This window comes from Thalassophryne amazonica, chromosome 9 (genome assembly GCF_902500255.1).
Source record: "Thalassophryne amazonica chromosome 9, fThaAma1.1, whole genome shotgun sequence".
Taxonomy (NCBI): Eukaryota; Metazoa; Chordata; class Actinopteri; order Batrachoidiformes; family Batrachoididae; genus Thalassophryne; species Thalassophryne amazonica.
The window spans coordinates 23165884-23186154 of NC_047111.1; the positions used below are offsets into that span (position 1 = coordinate 23165884).

Consider the following 20271-nt stretch of genomic DNA (forward strand, 5'->3'; position numbering starts at 1 on the left):
AATATCTGGGAGGGACTCTGAGCTGCTCTTTCTTTGCCTCAAAATGAACCAGCTGAGGTGGGTAGGCACCTGATAAGGATGTCCCCGGTCGTCTCCCTTAGGGAAGTCTTCCAAACATTATTATTTGTCACCGACTTACTCTCTGCACAGGAAACAGTTGGAGAAATACTTGAATGTGGTTATCAATAGACAAAACAAGGCAAGACAGAACATTAGGTTGTTGCAACCATCAGATTTTATTTTTCCAAGGTTCACACATTCGCATTCCTTCCTTTTTAAAAGGCTTATACCATGACCTCTTTGAACACTGAATTTTGACCATTTACTCGTACAGGTCAAGGAAAACTTTTTCTTACTTCCCTCCTTGGTTTAAAATTAAGCAACAATTTTCTGTCACTGTGCTAACAATAATAATGATAGCTCAGCAGCACAGTGACTTAGTGTTAGCACTGCCGTCTCAAAGTCAGAAGGTTTCAGGTTCTCTTCCCACCTGGTCCTGTTTATGTGGAGTTTGCATGTTCTCCCCATTTCTGAGTGGGTTCTCTCTGGGGGCTTCTAAGATATCCAGGTTGGGTGAATTGGTGACTCTGACTGGAGGAGAGTGTGAATATGCTTCTCTATGCAGGTGAACCTTGTTAACTCACACAAGCTGGGGTCCACAAAACTGAACCGCGATTTATCGGAAACCGTGAGTAAATGAGGTCATCCAAAACATACAGTAGTCTTTAAACAGTAGTCTCAATTTTCGGGTCCACAAATTGACGGTGAATAAAGCCAAAATGGGAGTTAGGCATACGCGAGTTAACAGGGTTCACCTGTATATGCCAGACCTGTTCAGCGTGACCCCGCCTTTTGCCAAAGAGTGCTGAAATAGTCCCCCTGGACTTTTCTAGTTGCTTGGGTCATCAACTGAGGTTCTCATGTGCTGAATGGCCAAAATGTCATCGCCAATGCTCCCTCATATCTCCACAATTAACCCTTCATTTGACACAAAGTCATTCCAGTGGTACCAAGGATCCTCTGAAGAAACCTGGGATCAGACATCCCGTTGCCACTTTCGGTCAGTGGGTAGCACTTAAACCTCACAATCACACAGTAAGACAAGAAGCACCATGACCTTCATTCTCTGGCAAAGGTTTTGTAGTTGCCAAGCAACCTCATGACTGCAGGTGTCTCTCAATCTCAAAAGCTGAGAACTCGAGGTAAGTGATTCTCTCTGCAAGTCTGACACTTTCACCAAAACAATGGGCCCAAGCAGGAACTCTGAAAGCCTGGAGAACTGAAGCCTGAATCACAGTACACTCTGAACAAAACTGTGCCATACTTCCAATTTTTGTATGTTTAAAGGGTAAATCGGAATTAATCTATATTCTCTCAATCATGTAATCAAGTTGCAAATTACATACCGACAATAAAAAAAATGCATTTATACACGAGAGTTTCACAAGGCAATACTTTTCTGTCAAGAACTAGATTTTCATAAAGGTTTGTTAACATCATAAATAATGTACCTTTTTTTTAAGACAGGCACGAGAAGATGACTGACACAATATGCTACTTGCATGAATAGTACATGTGGCCCACAAGACAATCTCTCAAGTCCTCTGAGATATTCAGAATTTCTTAATAAGTCGGTCTGAAAACTCAATTTATTTTTGCCCATTTTGAATTTACCTAAGTTGCTATTATTATTTCTGTAGTAGCGCTACGGCCAATAATGTTTTATAAGCTGAAGATCAAACAAAGTCACATTTAGACATTCAGTAACAGTTTTCCTTATCAGACGTTAGAGAGTCTTCATACGAGACAGCGTTTTCCACTTTGAGCCTTAACCTCGTTCACAGATGACTTCAATCACGCTCTGCTCCATCGGGGCGGGGTCCAGGCAACGATGGGCGGAGCTGCCCACTATCTCATCCAGCAGGAAATGCACAAGGTTCTCATCTGAGACAAACCTCCACAGGTACATCTGCAGGTAGTGGCAGTCAACCTGGATCTGCTGCAGCCCATAACGGCCAAACGTGCGCAGCCGTACACACTCCAGGAACGTCTTCAAGCTGATTTTGATGATTCCTGTCATCACGGAGACCTGGGGCAGTGGAGGCTTTTAGTGAGTCTGTCAGATTGTTTTTTTTTTAAAACAGGCTGATAAAATTAAGGTCTGCACTCACTTTATTGAACTCCACCGAGCTGAAGATATCGATCCGCTCAGAAAACAGCTTATGAATGTTGCTCAGCAGATTGGTATCCATGGGAGCACTGCAAGAAGAAGAAAAAAATCACTTGCACATCTGTCTAAAGACATCTCAGTAAAATGACCCCCCGCTGTGACACTGACCCACAGATTGGAACACCATCACTCATCTATTCAAAAAACAACACAATTAGGGCAAAAGGGGGGAGGGGCTGAGTTTCTGTGGTGAGGACACTCATGCACGGTGGAGGAAAATGGTGGGAAATGTTAACCATCTCAGGACGTGGCTACAGGTGCGAGACATTCCTGCACAGTGGCTACAACAGAACCCAATTTTGGGTGAAGTTGTGAGTGACGTGGTGGAAATCCTACGAGAGCTCATGTGATAATAAAGCGACGCGGATACGGCTAAGGATGCTCACCGCATATACGAGGTCTATTAGAAAAGTATCCGACCTTATTATTTTTTTAAAAAACCATATGAATTTGAATCACGTGTGATTACATCAGCCAAGCTTGAACCCTCGTGGGCATGTGAGAGTTTTTTCACGCCTGTCGGTGACATCATTCGCCTGTGAGCACGCCTTGTGGAAGGAGTGGTCCAGCCCCCTTGTCGGATTTTCATTGTCTGAGAAGTTGCTGAGAGACTGGCGCTGTGCTTGATCAAAATTTTTTCAAAAACTGTGAGGCACATCCGAGTGGACACCATTTGAGAAATTCAGCTGGTTTTTGGTGAAAATTTTAACGGCTGATGAGAGATTTTGGATTGTTTCTATCGCTGTAAGGACTTCCCACGGAGCGGGATGTCGCGCAGTGCTCCGAGGCGACGTCGTCATCCTGTTTCAAGCTGAAAACCTCCAAATTTAAGCCTCTGTTGACCCAGGACGTTGTGAGAGAACGCGGGCCCGCCACAGGAAAAACACCTCCGTTGGAAGCCTTAAGGACAAGTTGGAACATGCCCTGCTGTTAAACAATTTCTCAGATACTCACTCAACTGAAAGCCACCAAAAGCCGCCTGGATTTTACAAATGGTTATCAACACGGAGGTGTTTTTCCTGTGGCAGGCACGCCGCGCGCCGCGCCAATCCATCCGCACGTCTTTCATTAAAAAAATCTCCTTTAACAGTGGAATGTCCAGATAAAATGCTGATTCTGACCTCTTCTGAAAGTTCTCTGTTCTCTCACGACGTCCTGGGTCAACAGAGGCTTAAATTTGGAGGTTTTCAGCTTGAAACAGGATGACGACGTCGCCTCGGAGCGCTGCGCGACGTCCTACTCCGTGAGAAGTCCTTACAGCGATAGAAACAATCCAAAATCTCTCATCAGCCGTTAAAATTTTCACCGAACACCAGCTTAATTTCTCGAATGGTATCCACTCGGATGTGCCTCACAGTTTTTGAAAAAATTTTGATCAAGCACAGCGCCAGTCTCTCAGCAACTTCTCAGACAATGAAAATCCGACGAGGGGGCTGGACCACTCCTCCCGGAAGGCGTGCTCACAGGTGAATGACGTCACCAACAGGCGTGGAAAAACTCACGCATGCGCACGAAGGTTCAAGCTTGGCTGATGTAAAAACATATGAATCAAATCCATATAGTTTTTTTTTTAAATAAAACGGTCGGTTTCTTTTCTAATAGACCTCGTAGTATATCGGATAATGTTAAAAAAATAAAGGTTTTAAAAATTTGGGGCAGAATTTTGGCAACCATGCTAAAACTAATATTTGGACTATACTCAACAAAAATATAAATGCAACACTTTTGGTTTTGCTCCCATTTTGTATGAGATTAACTCAACAATCTAAAACTTTTTCCACATACACAATATCACCATTTCCCTCAAATACTGTGCACAAACCAGTCTAAATCTGTGATAGTGAGCACTTCTCCTTTGCTGAGATAATCCATCCCACCTCACAGGTGTGCCATACCAAGATGCTGATTAGACACCATGATTAGTGCACAGGTGTGCCTTAGACTGCCCACAATAAAAGGCCACTCTGAAAGGTGCAGTTTTGTTTTATTGGGGGGGGATACCAGTCAGTATCTGGTGTGACCACCATTTGCCTCATGCAGTGCAACACATCTCCTTCGCATCATCCGTGAAGAGAACACCTCTCCAACGTGCCAAACAGCAGCAAATGTGAGCATTTGCCCACTCAAGTCGGTTACGACGACGAACTGGAGTCAGGTCGAGACCCCAATGAGGACGACGAGCATGCAGATGAGCTTCCCTGAGACAGTTTCTGACAGTTTGTGCAGAAATTCTTTGGTTATGCAAACCGATTGTTCCAGCAGCTGTCCGAGTGGCTGGTCTCAGACGATCTTGGATGTGAACATGCTGGATGTGGAGGTCCTGGGCTGGTGTGGTTACACGTGGTCTGCGGTTGTGAGGCTGGTTGGATGTACTGCCAAATTCTCTGAAACGCCTTTGGAGACGGCTTATGGTAGAGAAATGAACATTCAATACACAAGCAACAGCTCTGGTTGACATTCCTGCTGTCAGCATGCCAATTGCACGCTCCTTCAAATCTTGCGACATCTGTGGCATTGTGCTCTGTGATAAAACTGCACCTTTCAGAGTGGCCTTTTATTGTGGGCAGTCTAAGGCACACCTGTGCACTAATCATGGTGTCTAATCAGCATCTTGATATGGCACACCTGTGAGGTGGGATGGATTATCTCAGCAAAGAAGAAGTGCTCACTATCACAGATTTAGACTGGTTTGTGAACAATATTGGAGGGAACTGGTGATATTGTGTATGTGGAAAAAGTTTTAGATCTTTGAGTTCATCTCATACAAAATGGGAGCAAAACCAAAAGTGTTGCGTTTATATTTTTGTTGAGTGTATATTGAATACAAAATTAATGTTGCCAGTTTTTTTAATAATGGTTTAGGTAGTTTGAGACCATATTTAAATGTGGTGTTAAAATCCCAAATTTCCTACGTGCTGTTTCTATGTAAGATTACTTTAACAAAGAGCTCTCAAAATATAATTTTAAGTTATTATATTTTAATAATAGTGTTCATACTGACCAAAAATAAATATTTATAGAGAAATATAAAAGCATATCAGGAATCACAACATCCCCTCAGACTTTGCTCAAGTTTTGTCTCACAGGACCGGAGCTAGCAAGGCTCTCTGAAGAGATTGAGCAGCTGGTTACAATTTCTCTCTTTGGTCCCAGGGATGATGCTGACAAGACATCTCATGATCGCATGTTTAAACTCATGTCTAAGGAACTCATTCCCAAGAATATGCAACAGAGCATCTTATCAACAGAGGAAGTTGGCAAGGATGTCTTTAGACAGTTCGTAGAACAGCGAATTACTGTAGGTGGAAATCTGAGGGACAGAATGACAAAAACAAAGTTGCTGACATGGAATGCAGCTGCCAAAGAAATCAAGGTGAAAAGTGGGTCAGAAGTAACGACACTCAAGGCATCCTCCTCCCTGTTTGCCAGAATGCTGCTAGTAGCTAGATCATCGCGTGATGACAGCAACTTGGAGGAAGTCATCGGTACCCATGAGTTCTTACACACCAATGGGACACTGTTGCAAGCAGACAGGACCCTTCACCCTACAAATGACAAGAGTAGTGTGATCCACCTTCTGGAAAGTCTTGTGCACAGAGCCAATGAAGAGACAAGTTCTGAAGACCACTCTATGACCACCTTGATAGTTGATGGAATGGCTGTACTGCACGAGCTAATGGCCGTACAAAACGTTAAGACAGAAAAGGAGCTTGCCACAGCATATGTCAAGCTTATCGACTCAAGAGCTCAAGGTTATGCTGCCGTTCGGGTTCTCTTTGACAACTACGAGGGTAGGCTGAAAAGTTCTAAGGCTGACTATGATGCAGTTGTCAAATTGAACAAATTCAGGGTTATTTTTCTACATAGTCTCCCTGTAACTCCACACACTTCTTCCAGCGGTGCTTGAGTGCTTCGATTCCCTTGGCATAGAAGCTTTCATCCTGAGAGTCAAAATAGTCCTCAACAGCAGCCATCACCTCATCATTGCTCCGATAGTGCTTCCCAGCCAAGTTTTTTTTCAGGTTTATGAACAGATGAAAGTCCGAGGGTGCCAAGTCAGGGGAGTATGGTGGGTGATCTCCCAGTTCGAATCCACACTCGTGGATAGTGGCCATGGCCACAGTTGACTTGTGACCTGGGGCATTGTCTTGATGGAACAGCACCCCTTTTGACAGCTTTCCTGGTCGCTTCTTTTTTATAGCCTCGCGTAACTGTCTCAGTAGGTTAGAATAGTACTGTCCATTTATGGTTTGTCCCTTTTCAAGATAGTCCACGAACACAATGCCCTTGGCATCCCAGAAAACTGAAACCATGACATTCCCTGCAGACGAAACAACCATGTCCTTCTTTGGAGGTGGTGACCTTGGGTGTTTCCACTGCATTGATTGTTTTTTTGTCTCTGGTTCAAAGTGGTGAACCCAACACTCATCCTGGGTAAGAAAACGTTCCATGTAATTGGCTGGATCCTGTTCAAATTGCGCCAAGTTTGCCTTTGACATGACTAGCCTGGTGCGTTTCTGATCAGGCGTCAGAAGACGTGGCACCCACCAAGCTGACACCTTTGACATTCCAAGTTCTTCATGCAGAATGTGTTCAATTCTCTCATGGGATATTCCCACAGCATCTCCTATCTGATTAACCATTGATCGTCTGTCGTCCATCACCATTTCATGAACAAGGTCAATGTTTTTCTGGGTTGTGGTTGTTGCAGGCCGCCCAGACCTTGGGTCATCTTCAAGGCTCTCTCTGCCCCTCTTAAATTCAGCTGCCCACTTCTGCACTGTAGATATGGAGGGAGCTTCATCCCCTAATGTAGCAACCATAGCTGCATGAATGTCCTTGGGCTTTAACCCCTTCTTATGCAGGTACTTAATCACACTGCGACGCCAGATTTTGTCCATTTTTGCCGTTTCCCTCTACCACGAACTTTCAAACTTGGCTATGAACCACAAACTACCTCACAACCTGGAAGAAAAAAAACACAGTCATCAGAAGAGTTGAACTTAATGCATGCCAAGTTTTATTGAAATGGCATTTCTCCTTCTTGGTGAGCCTTAGAACTTTTCAGCCTACCTCACTAAAGGAAAGCACTCAAGAACGGAGATGTAGCAAGGTGAAGGAAGTCCGATCCTTCATAGTTGAGGATTTAACCCAGATCAAGGACAAGGCCACATTTCTTGCAAGTAATGCCACAAAGGACTCGCTCACCTTCTACCTGGCTCAGCAACTGATTGACAACAGTGCAGTGAAGATCGTGACTGTCACACACAAGAACGTGATGGTAAACTACGACTGTAACGTTGCTACCAGTGTCAGCACTCAAGAGGAGTCCGACACACTTATGATCCTCCATGCTGTGGAAATTGTGGCTTCTGGTGACACTGTTGACATCTACTCACAGGACACAGATGTTCTTCTGTTGGCTGTCTGCAGAGTGCCTCAACTTGGCAGAAATGCTGCACTCATCATGGGTACTGGAGACCGCCTCTGCACACTTCTATTGCAGCCTATCTATGATGCTCTTGGACCGAGAAAGGCAGCTCCCCTCATCAACTGGCATGCACTGACAGGGTGTGACACCACAGGGTACATCAGAGGAAAAGGCAAGGTGACATGTTTTAACACCTTTATGGCTGCAGCAGCCAAGGTGATTTCTGCCCTCATACACCTGGGTATTGGCGATGAGCCATCAACAGAGGTTGCTGGTAGCTGTGAAGCATTTCTTTGCACCCTCTTCTGCCCAAAAAGAGTAAAAGTTACACAAGCTAAAGATCTGAGGTGGCTATTGTTCAAGAAATTGAAACCGGACCAGGGAGTGGACAATCTTCCACCAACACCAGGAGCCTGGGACGAACACATTAGACAAGCTCATCTGCAAGCGAACACCTGGACTCAGGATATCATTCTGGAGCCAGTCATCCCTGATCCACTCACTCTAGGTTGGAATGAAGAAGATGGTAAACTGATGCCTGTGTTGTTCAGAGTCTCTACCACCAGACTGTGTGCTAAAGCTAGTGAAGTGTGCCTGTGGTGCAAGCAGCCAATCTTCAATGAAGTGTACCAAAACAGTGCTCCTGTAAGAAGAACAAGTTTGCTTGCACAGAACTCTGTCACTGCGGAGGAGAAGAGGACATTTGTGCCAATAGATCATCTCTACTACCAGATGACGATGACGAAGTTGATGACGATGAGAACTAGCCCTAATGCATATGGCCAAAAGAATCGACAAGTTAAGACACTTAAAGCTAAATGAAAAGATGAAAAAAACTATATAAAGAACATTTCTATTGTGTTTTGAATACTTTCTTAATTTGTTATTATAATAAATAACTAGAGAACAATATTTTTTAGCAATTGCATTCAATATAACGTCTATTACAGGTTTAGCTTTCTGGGCCACTTTCCCCCATTTTTCATGCTTAAATACATTTCCTTTCTCAAAATACCCTAACCCCTCATAAAAATTGGCAACATGCCTTTTGTTATTTTATGGAGTATTTAGAATAAATTAAATGCATTTTTTAAGATTCTACCCAAACGTTTTAAAAAATTACATACACCGATAGACTAATAGTGCTACTGGGTTAGTTAATGCAATACATTGTTAATTCAACTGGGTTAGTAGTTCAAGTACTGCAATACACTGTTAATCTTACTGGGTTATTAGTTCGAGTACTGCAATATACTGCTAATACAGCTGGGTTTGTGGTAGTAGTATTAGTTGTGCACTGCTGTGTCCTTTGTGTTTTTCAGTCAGGTTTTTTTTTTTTAAGTTTATCCTCCGTTTGTTCAATTGTAAACATCTTTATGGTCACATAAAACAAGCAGCTCATGTTCATTTTGTCACTTATTTTTAGTTTTCCTATTCTGATGGAATGTTTAGTTTTTGTCTGATTTTAGTATTTTTATTACCATTCAATTAAAAAAAAAAAAAGGTCAAGGGACTATCGTTTCATTGTATCAAACCTTCAGAGTGGCATTTCCTGAAGCACCAAATGTCAGCTTCAACTTACATTTACTTTTGAGGAGCATCTGGCAACAGACTAAACTCAGATTAGAGAGATTAGACAGAACTTTATTCATCCCTCAGGGAAACTGAGGTTCCAGCAGCATTTTATAACAGCACACAGGATAAGAAGCACACAGAGTATCAAAAGTGAAAGCAAAAAATATAAATACCAGAAATACTGCTCACTACTGGTTTACTGGTTACTACTGTTCCTCTCCTTCCCGTCCTCTGTCTTCCTGTTACTCTTGTTCCTGTTGTTGACATATTTCATAAAATATTTTCCCTGCAGTAAGTTAGAAAAGGTTTGGACACTTCGTCACCTGCAGCTCAGCTACTGGAATGAATAATTCGAGTCAAAACTAGGGTCAAAACTGTCAACTTGTGGCAAACTTGAAAAGGTTGTCACTGTCAATTGTAAAAAAAAAATGCGATAGATTCATCACTGATGAACATAAAGGAGTTGGAGCCCGAGTTTATACAAATACTTTTACAGCAAACAGAAATAAACTCATCAATATCAAAGGAGTGTGTTTCATCGCTTGTCTGTAATGAGCTGTGGTACCTCGGAGTGTAGCTGGCAGCGTATCGAGCTTGTTGTCTGGAGCTGCTGTAGACGGAGAAAGTCCTCTTGCTGGAGTCGCTGCTGTGTGCTTTCCTCACACCTTCTTCATATAGAAGACCAACCTGTGGCAGAGCACGCAGAGGCTCAAAAAGCATCCCGCATCGATATCGCAAAGAAAGCGTGGCTAATGCAGAAAACCGCACGGCCGCGATCAGGACCATTACCTGCACGTCGATGGACGTCGTGTCCTCGACAACTCTCTTCATGACAGCGCGAACATTGCGTGGCTCGATGGTATTAACCCAGTCACGTGTTTCTACGCTCTTTCTCAGCATCTGTGAGATAATCAGCCCCTGGACCTGCAAAACACAACAGACAAACAGTATTTCCTGAAATGATGGCCGTTTTCTTTTTTTTTAAATCAGGAAATTATGATATGAAAATGTACCTTGACGTAATGGTTGAGTAGTTTTTGTGCAGCCTCCCTGGCTTCTGTACACAAAGTCGTGACAGGTGTCACCGGACTGTGGTCCTAAGATAAAGAACAAAACTATCTTTATATTGTGTGTCAAAAATCATTTATATCTGACATAGCTCTGGACAACAAAACATGGTCAAATCTAGACAGGCTGTCAAAACTGATAAAACTTATACAATGACATGAAGCCTTGGGTCCTAGATGGCAACCACTCAGGCAGACAACTGGTCCATCCCAACATCTCAAAAACAACCACTGATCCGCTGCAGCGGGGTGTAATGTGGGCGTGTCTTGTGCGCTGGGGTCCACACTGATCATGTCCAGAGAAACAATCCACATGGACAAAATGACATAGCAGACATTCCCTCACAATGCAAGTGCTTCTTCTTATCTGAGTCTCCCTAAGTAACCACCTGTTTGACACCAAGTAACTCCAGTGGTACCCAAGAATCCGCCGAAGAGACCAAGTACCAAAGACATCCAGATGTCACCTTAGGCCACTCGTCTCACAACCATACAGCAAGACAGGAAGCAACCAGGGCTCTAAAGTCTTGGTCCTTCATTCTCCTGCAAAGGTAATGACTTCACCAAACACCTCTGTTCAGGGACCTCATGACTTCATGAGCTCTTCCCAGGTGTCCAAGGTTGAGGACCAAGAGACATGAGCATCACTGTCAAGATAAGTGAATGTTCAGCACTAGTAATTCTGATGCCTGACTACAGGAAGTTACTGAACATCTGGATCTTGGTCTTGATCCGGGACAGTGCTACAATCCACTGGTTTCACAAAGATCACAGCGAGATGGATTCAATGAGAAGTGAAGCGGGCATAAAAATCCTCTGCACAGCTGTAAACGGTGTCATAAATGGGCAGCTCCTTTTCCATTTCATCTTCATGAGCACCACCACTTACCTGCACGAGGAACTGTTCGTCCGTCAGGGTGAGGATGTAGGAGATGGTGGAGGTCTCATAGTCCAGACAGAGACGAGAGAGCAGCAGCAAAAGGGCTGGAGGGGTTGATCCTCCTTTGTCACCTGTGCTCTCGCAAAACTGACGTGAAGACTGGCACACAAACTTTATGAAGCTCACCACCAGGCTCTCACGCACACCCTGACTGCAGAACTCTCCCTGTGAAGTCACATGGAACAGGCTGGTTGCTCAGAAACACAAGCAAAACCTGCATATTTAATAATTATTTTCTGATCCATTGATTATCCTTGGGTTCATTTACCAGTAAATCATAACCATAAAATACCAATAAGGTCGGCCTCTTCCTGATACAAAATTATTTCACAGACCTGCAAAAAATTTTCATAATTAATCAATCTTTTGATTTATTTCCTTGGTTAATACACTAGTTGTTTGCTCAGAATGTCTGAAAATGGTGAAAAATACTGATCAGTGTTTTGCAAAGTTCAAAATAATGTCCTCAAATGTCTTGTTTTGTCCACAACCCAAAAGCTATTCAGTTTACTGCCAGAGAGGAGTAAAGACACCAATAAATATTCACACTTAAAAAGCTGGAAAAAACAATCTACAATCCAAATTCTTTGATTTCACAGCTTCTTAAATGTAAATATTTTCTGGTTTATTTTACTCACAGTGAACAAAACAAGACATTTGAAGGCATCATCTTTGGCTATGGATAACACCGACATATTCTTCCATCATTTTCTGATATTTTACGGACTTAACAACTAATCGGTTATGAAAATAATCAATTGCACCTCTACAAAATAGGTGGCAGTTGATTTAATAACCAATTATCATTGCAGGTCTGGTAAACATTACATCCACTGTGGAGCTAAAACGTCAACAGTGTCACAGCGATCCAGTCAAACTAACAGCATAAAGTATGACAATGTGCGATGATAATCACATAAAGATAAGAATATGAATTACACAAATATTCACCCTAAAGTACGGCTTGTTGGAGAATGTAATATCTTTAGCTGTGAAGAGGTGCACTGAAGCCAACACGGACTTAATCTGATTGAGAATAGATGCCGACAAGAAGGAGAGCAGCTCGGGAAGGCTGGAAGGACCATCTCGTCCGGAGGCGGGGCCCCCTAAAAGGGCCCCGCCCCCAGCCACTGAGGCACTGGCCAGAGAGAGCCGCGGCGTCGCCAGAGCCTGCCTCACGTCAGTCAAGCTGTCCATGTAGAAGCTCTGCAGAGCAGTGAGGTACCGTTTGACCCGTTCGGTTGCAGCACGGATCACAATCTCGGTGCCTCTGTTTGGCACAGAAGAGCCTGGCAGCAGCTTGGCCACAGCCTGGAGTCTGCGGTGGAAACGGTCAAGGGCGCGGACCAGGAGAGAGTTATCGCCAACGCCTTTCTCTTCTTGTATCCTCTGTTCCACGAGAGAGAAATACCGAGCAGCCAGGTCATCCACAAAAGCGTGCAGCTTGCCGTTTGCCATCTGAGGGATATTTTTGGAGACCAACTCTCCTGTCTGATCATGGTTGATAAAAAGTTCCTGATAAGACGTGATAACTAAGCACAAGCTGCTGACAAACTCATTGCAGCCCCTGTCAATGAATTCCAGGATATCGGTTTTTGAGGTGGGAGATGGTAACGTGGTGGTTTGAGGAGAGATATTAGTGGGCGAGCCGGTGGTTGCAGAAGATGACGACCTTCGTGCAGAATCACTGGAGAGATCTTTCACGGCTGAGGATGATGGATACGGCTTTATCTCCGCTTCCAGGCCCTGGAGGTTCAATTCCAGTCGAGCTTGTGCATGGGTCAGAAATTTATCACAAAGCTCCTCTGCTGGTTCATCCAACTGTAGCAGCAGTTCCACACACTCCGACAGATCCTTGGCGCTTGTTCCACCATCCCTATTAACACAACAAAACAAGGAAAAGACAAACATTTGGCTATGTTAAAATGTCAAAACTCAAAGTGGAAAACAGCTTTGGACAACAGGCATCACCTGAGTACATTCCATCTTTCAAATGAAAATATTTGTTTGATTCCACAAATTGAAAACATTCATTAACTGTTTTATATAACACCTAAATCGATCCACCTCATTTTACGTATGTTATTGATATTTTACTTAAAATTAAGTGGTGATGGGGAGCTGATGGTCTAGTGGTTAAGCATTTCTTCATGGAGCAGGAATTGAAGCCGGACCAAGAAGTTCACTCCAACCGGTAGTGTGGAAACATGTCTGTTTTCTTAAATCCAGCAAAAAATTTCAACAAGAATGTGAGCACTTCTTCATCTAACAGAGCTTCAACAGCTGCGATCACTGCAGCTGCTGGACTTAACCTTGTATCATGGTTGCATTCTTATGAGATACTAATGGAGACTTGCAACAGTACAAACAGATGGGAGAAAATTGCACAGCAAACAGTACCAAAAACACACGCTGGTGACATCACCCATACAATGAGACAAATCATGAATGTTACATGACACAGAATCCAACAATCAAATGATGAGTATCTATTTTGGTGTCAGATAAAACATTAATTTACAAGTGGCAAAAAAAAATGCCTTTATGCCCAATTTTCAGCTTTCCCATGACATTAAGATTCAGAAGAGTCTGAAATAGTCTATTCAACTTTGTATGTACTTTTGCAGTGGACGTGCCCATGGACTTCTGTGACATAGAAGTCCAAAACAAACTTCTTCAGGCCTAAATTCTGCACGCAGCGTCACACAGCTCCGGGGCTTTGAGGCCACTCAGCATCAATCTGCAACCACCTTTAGCTGTTAGTGGCACATAAAAACTGTTTTTGCATAACATGGCCCTTTACGCGTACATCATCTGAGTTGTACTATCACACAGTTTTCCTAAATTGGAAGTAGTTCTGGAGGTTTTCACCTGAATTTCTGCCGGAGTTCCTGTGCAAGTTTGTCCATGATGACGTGACAGTCGTCCTGAATTCCTTTGAAAGACGGTAAATGACTGTACTGCTGTAGCACGCAGCGGGCGCGGCGATGACATCGCACAGCCTGAGCATACGCCTGCAGCTCCAGACACTTATTCAGGCGAGCAGGCAGCTCAAAGAGAAACTGCAGCTTCCTCAACAGAGTGTGGACGCCTGGAGTGAAACATTACAAGACTGATGTGAAAACGAGTCAATAACTGTGAATCTCGCATCGTCTGATTCCGGTCTCTGACCTGAGAGCTTTGTAATCTGCGTGTGTTGGTCCTGGAGCGTGCCGCTGATTGAAGCGCTGAACTCTGTAATAGCAGCCATGTTAGCAGACAGGCAATCCATTTCATCTTCCATCTTTCTGAAGTCATTCTTCATCTTTCTGATGGTATCTGTCAACAGATGGGAGACTCTCGTACTGCACCAGGATCTGGCTTTTCAACAATAACTTAAGAGTGAGTGTGAATTTCTTTCACCTGTGGCAGAAATGAACTTATTGTAGTTTTCATACACCAGTGTCTGCATGTCACTGTCCAGAGCACGGATCTGCTTCACCATGCAGGTCTCCTGGTCCATCAACTCCGCAAGAGAACATTCCTGTCGGAGCTGCATGTAGACACAAGAGACGAAAAGGTGAACCAACGGCTTCTTAAATGATCCATCTAGCCAATGTACCACATAATAAGCCATATTATTACACACATTTGTAATAAAAACTAGACCTGACTGAGGATAGGGAAGTGTGGACTGAGCTGCTTGGTTTACTGCCACCGCAACTTGGGTCCAGATAAGCAGCAGAAAATGAATGAATGAATGTAATAAAATACTAACAAAGGAGCCATATGCCCAAGCTAATGTTAGCCATTACCAACTGCTAGCGACTTCTAGAAGAAGGCATTGTTTTCAAGACACGTGAATGACTGAGTCTCTCATGAATGATTGTTTTCAGGTGCTCACTTTGGTCACGTTGTCAGTCACCCAGTCTGAAAATACTTATAAACACAACCTTCTTCTTCTTCGTGTTTAACGGCAGAACGCACAACAGCTTTAGCGGTACAAGCCACCACTTACTGTTTATCAGAGTGTGTAGAATCATGGCACTAATTATTCTAAGTCATAATTAAAAATAATTTAAACATATAATAAATTTCTTTGCATTATTAAAAAAACAACACAAGTTTGAATGTTTCAGCACAATCATGCAGCACTTTAAAAGACTGACTTTATAATTAAAGGTTGACTAATGAATCCAGGGCTAGAACTTAAAATGTGTTTAATTTTCTTCAAAACCTTCTGCATTAAATGTATAAACTTTTGTTTATTTATAGAACTGTCAATACACAATCTCCCATTTCAGTGTGAAACCCTTTGAGAGACAACTAGATGAGTACTGGGTGAATTACAATATCAACTTTGCAGCCAGCACCTTTTGGCTGCCATAACTACCACAGGGTATTGTTTTCACTGGGGGTATGTGTGCGTGTTTGGACAAGCGCTCTCAAAAATGGCTGTATAGATTTCCTTCAGACTTGGTGGGTATATTACTTGGATAGATATTCAGGGGTTATTAGATTTTAGGGTAGTTTAGTTGCTCAGTTTTTGAATATTACCACCACATTTTAACCATCTAAAAGGTGTTTTTCAGACCATGTGGACTACGGCCTTTGACCAAAGGTTTTGGAGTACTTTGGTTAAAAGACAAGAAAAAAAAAAATGCCTAAAAACACCTTTTTTTTAGTATGTCTCAACAACTAAAAGAAGCTTAGATAATCAAAAGTATATCAGCAAAATATTTGCAATCAACTGCATAAATGATTTCAATTCACTTGTATAGGGGGAAAATAATAATGCAGGTTGTCTCAAGGTGCTTCACAAAAGATTTCATAATGAATTCATACATACGCAACACTATTACAGACTTATGTATATTTATATTGTGGTGTATAGAGTGAGCATGAAATCAGCCCTCTAAGGCCTTTTTCATTCAGATCTGGATGTACAGAATCTTGTTTGGTTGTCTGATGGAGTGGTTGCCATCCAGGAGCCAGGACCCAGTACAGTTCCATGGTGTGGTGCCAGGCTACCAGGCTTTACTTGATTTATAGGATAACTGATAACCACCAGAACATCATCATAATAACATTAATATAATAATAATATTGCATGCATAATTTTATTCATGGTATGGCCCCTAACCTTCTATCAGCCTCCTTTTGTCTAAATCCTTCCCATGGCAATACTCGCTCAGGGCCCTACTCTTTCATTATTTATCCTGTAAAATCGTTGGGACATACTTTCTTCAAACATACTGGTGCCACAGCCTTAAATGGTATCCCTACTTAACTGTAGTCGATAAGCAACAAGTAGTTTTTATTTAGTCAGTTAAAGGAAGAGGAACTCAACCCTTTATTTGTTATTAATGTCATTTTTAGTCCAAATGCCTAGCCTACCTTCTAGTCCATTGTTTTTATAGTCTTAACGTCATGTTAAATTTGTTATGTTTACATATAAGTATACAGTTGCTATTGATATTCATTATTAAGATCCTATTGTCTTTACAATTTGTACTCATTTAATTGGTTTTCCAGTATAATATATATATATATATATATATTTTATACATTTATTCTAATTATTAAGATCCTATTGTCTTATTTACAATTTGTGCATGCTTAATTAAGCCCCTCTATTTTGTCACGTGATGATTTCGCAAGGACCACAACGGAAATAGATAGATTAGATAGAACTTTATTGATCTCTTGGGAAGACTCCCTCACGGAAACTGAGGTTCCAGCAGCATCGTATAGCAATACAGGGTAAGAAGCACACAGAGTATCAAAAGTGAAAAAAATAAAAAGTTTTCAAATATAAATACCAGACACACTGATCAATACTAGTTTACTGGCAACTACTGTTCCTCTCCTTCCCCTTGAGGGAGGAGTTGTACAGTCTGATTTCCTGAGGGACAAAGGAGTTTTTCAGTCTGTTGGTCCTGCACTTTTGAAGGAGCAGTCTATGGTTGAAGAGGCTCCTCTGGTTGCTGATGACGAAGTGCAGAGGGTGACTGGCATCGTCCATAATGTCCAACAGTTTGTGCAGTGTTCTCTTCTCTGCCACGTCACCAGAGTCCAATGAAATAAGCATTTCGGCTTCATGGTATTATCAGTGTATCATTGATATATTCACCTCTGTATGTTTATATTGATATTACCATTTGAATTGAGCTTACAGTGTATACGGGTTTACGGCTGATCTATTGCGCATGCGCAATATCTTAAATGCCAGAACAACAGGTTACAAAAATTTTCCTACCAAATTAAAGCTCATAGTATTAAGTGTGCGCGAGGGGTAACAACGCAGTGCTGCCGCTTTCCTGCATGTCTTGACATTATTAGTATTTGTTTTTTAATAAAACAGCTCCTCACCTTGTTCAAGTAGTGATCAGGATCAAAATGCGGCCCGTTGATGTCGCAGGGATCCAGGGAGTCGGGCTGCTCCGCGGCCTTTCCTTCCTCGTTCAGGCCGTAGTAGAGCTTCAGCATGCCGTGAACCCTGCGCCTCCTGCCGGGCTCCGACCCGCAGCCGTCCGCCTCTACCGCCATAGCGACCAAACCACTCACGCCCGCTGCCTGAAATCCTCAACTATCCATGTGTTCAGACGTCTGAATGTTTGTGTAAATAAGCTTGCAGGTCGCATCCGAACAGCAGTTAGCATTTAGCTTTTAAAAAAAAAAAAAAAAAAAAAAAAAACGTTTCCGGGTTCCTGACCAATTCGGCTTCGCCAACCGTGTGGTTTGTGTTGCCAGATGTGACTTACAAAACAAGCAAGCACGTTTGTGAAGTGGTTTTTTTTTAAGCAGCCTCGCTCTTCAAAAGAACAGCCCAAATTAACGAATAGCTTCCTAAAATAATGTTTAACAGAATCATTAATGTAGTAATCATTCTCCACTACTGTGCACAGACAAAGGTGTTACTCATCCCATTTATTATGCACAAATAAAAGTTAACATTACAACAATTACCACACTTAAATCTGAACAATGTGCATTTTACTGAACAGACTGAAAATTTAACAAAAGCCTTTGGTTGCATTATGGACTGCAGCTATTTCATATCGTTTTTAAACCTGCTTGCAGCAGGTGCTGGGGTACTGTTTTCAATCTTATGGGTTTGTGTGTGCACAAAATAACTCGAAATTCACTTGGACCAGATTCAGTGTAAAGTTAGCATCAGCCAAGGATAAGGTTATTTGATGAGGATAAAAAAAAAAAAAAAAATCAGTTAAAGTCACAGGCCAACGTCAAAATCTTGAATTAAACTGGTCAGCTTCTGCACTGAAGCACCCAAGCAGTCTGTTTATGCATGTAATTGACATATGATGCATTTAGCAAACAAAACATGAAACTAATTATAATCCTACATGATGTGCTCCCACTGTGTGAAATTTCATTTGAATCCATAAACCGGTTGAGTTGCATTTACATAATCAATTATATGATGCATCAATTAAAGACAAAAGTTCAGTTATCTCAACCTGGAGACACTGAATTTATGCATGCAGGTTAGGTGTCCGAGAGCATGAAGGAGTTACCCTTAACTGGAATAAGCAGGCTTAGAAAATGAATGAATTCCTGCACAGTGCTGCTCACTACCAATGTTAGATTTTAGGCAAACATAACTTTTATGCTCAACAGAATTTTTCTTAAATGTTATATGGCCACACATTAAAAAAAAAAATAATAATAATCTGAAAAACTTCACACTTGTACTGAAGAATGTTAAATAAGATTTTTTTTTTTTTTTTTAATAAATAGGCCCACTTTGCTTTAATTCATTTATTTTGTTAAAGGGAATACTAGATGAAGGCAGAACTGACTGAGCATGAGATGATCAATCAATAAGATGAAGATGTACAGGTCTAATCAATATACTAACATCAGCTGCAAAGAGTGAAATGCATCATCTATAGCTGATAACGACAAAAGTAATGAACCCATTGAAATCTTTGAACTCACCAGTAGTAACAAAACTACAAAGTTGTGGTTTGTAAGCAGCGTAACAGTAATGCCAACTTAGTAAAAACAAAAAGGCACTTTATTGCTTCTGTAAAGTGGCAGCTGAGAAGTTTGACCACATTTCATCATTCTTGTGTACAATACCATTAAGTATACAAAAATGAAACTTTAAAAACAAAAACAATCAAGCAAAAAATGCAGATAAATCAGAAGCTGTGAAGGTTTTACAAACAGCATCTTATAGTTAACAGTGCAGTGTGGTTTGCTGGAATGCCTGTTCTACAGTGTCACATGCATAGTGTTTGAAACATTATATCCGACCTCTGTAGACGAGTAACCTGCGACATAAAATCATGTGAAAGAAGGTTCATGCCGTTAACTTTGATTCAGTGTTAAGGCAGAACTCTAAAACTGTGATCTCCATTAGTATGATGAGACAAGTTTGCTAAATCAACAACAGTTGTATTAAAGCTACAGTGTAGAGGACTTAAGGGCATTTACCAGCAGAAATGGAAAATAGCATTCACCCATAACCATCTGCTTCATTAGTGTATAATTCAATTACCTGCAACAGCAAGTCAATGCCTTTTCATGAGGTTACAATGAACCCTTCATATCTACAGTAGTGTTCAGAATAATGTGAATAAAGTAGTGCTATGTGACTAAAAAGATTAATCCAGGTTTTGAGTATATTTCTTATTGTTACATGGGAAAAAGGTATCAGTAGATTAGTAGATTCTCACAAATCAACAAGACCAAGCATTCATGATATGCACACTCTTAAGGTTATGAAATTGGGCTATTAGTAACAAAAGTAGAAAAGGGGGTGTTCACAATAATAGTAGTGTGGCATTCAGTCAGTGAGTTTGTCAATTTTGTGGAACAAACAGGTGTGAATCAGGTGTCCCCTATTTAAGGATGAAGCCAGCACCTGTTGAACATGCTTTTCTCTTTGAAAGCCTGAGGAAAATGGAACGTTCAAGACATTGTTCAGAAGAACAGCGTAGTGATTAAAAAGTTGATTGGCGAGGGCAAACTATACGCAGGTGCAAAAAATTATAGGCTGTTCATCTACAGTGATCTCCAA

The 20271-nt window shown here is 41.8% G+C and overlaps 1 protein-coding gene across 1 annotated transcript; it reads right to left on the reverse strand.

The window, feature by feature from the left end:
• Positions 1-280: 280 nt before the first annotated feature.
• Positions 281-17923, reverse strand: vps51 (VPS51 subunit of GARP complex). Its single transcript, XM_034177770.1, has 11 exons — positions 17595-17923; positions 14646-14775; positions 14415-14561; positions 14115-14334; positions 12195-13119; positions 11193-11408; positions 10250-10333; positions 10026-10160; positions 9802-9923; positions 2172-2259; positions 281-2089 (listed from the first exon to the last, which is right to left on the reverse strand). The coding sequence occupies exons 1-11, from the start codon at positions 17769-17771 to the stop codon at positions 1829-1831; spliced, it is 2505 nt and encodes an 834-aa protein (XP_034033661.1). The 5' UTR covers positions 17772-17923; the 3' UTR covers positions 281-1828.
• Between the last annotated feature and the right edge of the window lie 2348 nt (positions 17924-20271).

Excerpts from the sequence above, each read along its gene's own strand:
- vps51 (XM_034177770.1), bottom strand. The coding sequence starts at position 17,771 with ATGGCGGTAGAGGCGGACGGCTGCGGGTCGGAGCCCGGCAGGAGGCGC. Across the intron at positions 10,334-11,192 it reads ACGAACAGTTCCTCGTGCAG|GACCACAGTCCGGTGACACC; the intron begins GTAAGTGGTGGT and ends TCTTTATCTTAG. Across the intron at positions 9,924-10,025 it reads CGACGTCCATCGACGTGCAG|GTTGGTCTTCTATATGAAGA; the intron begins GTAATGGTCCTG and ends GCTCTGCCACAG.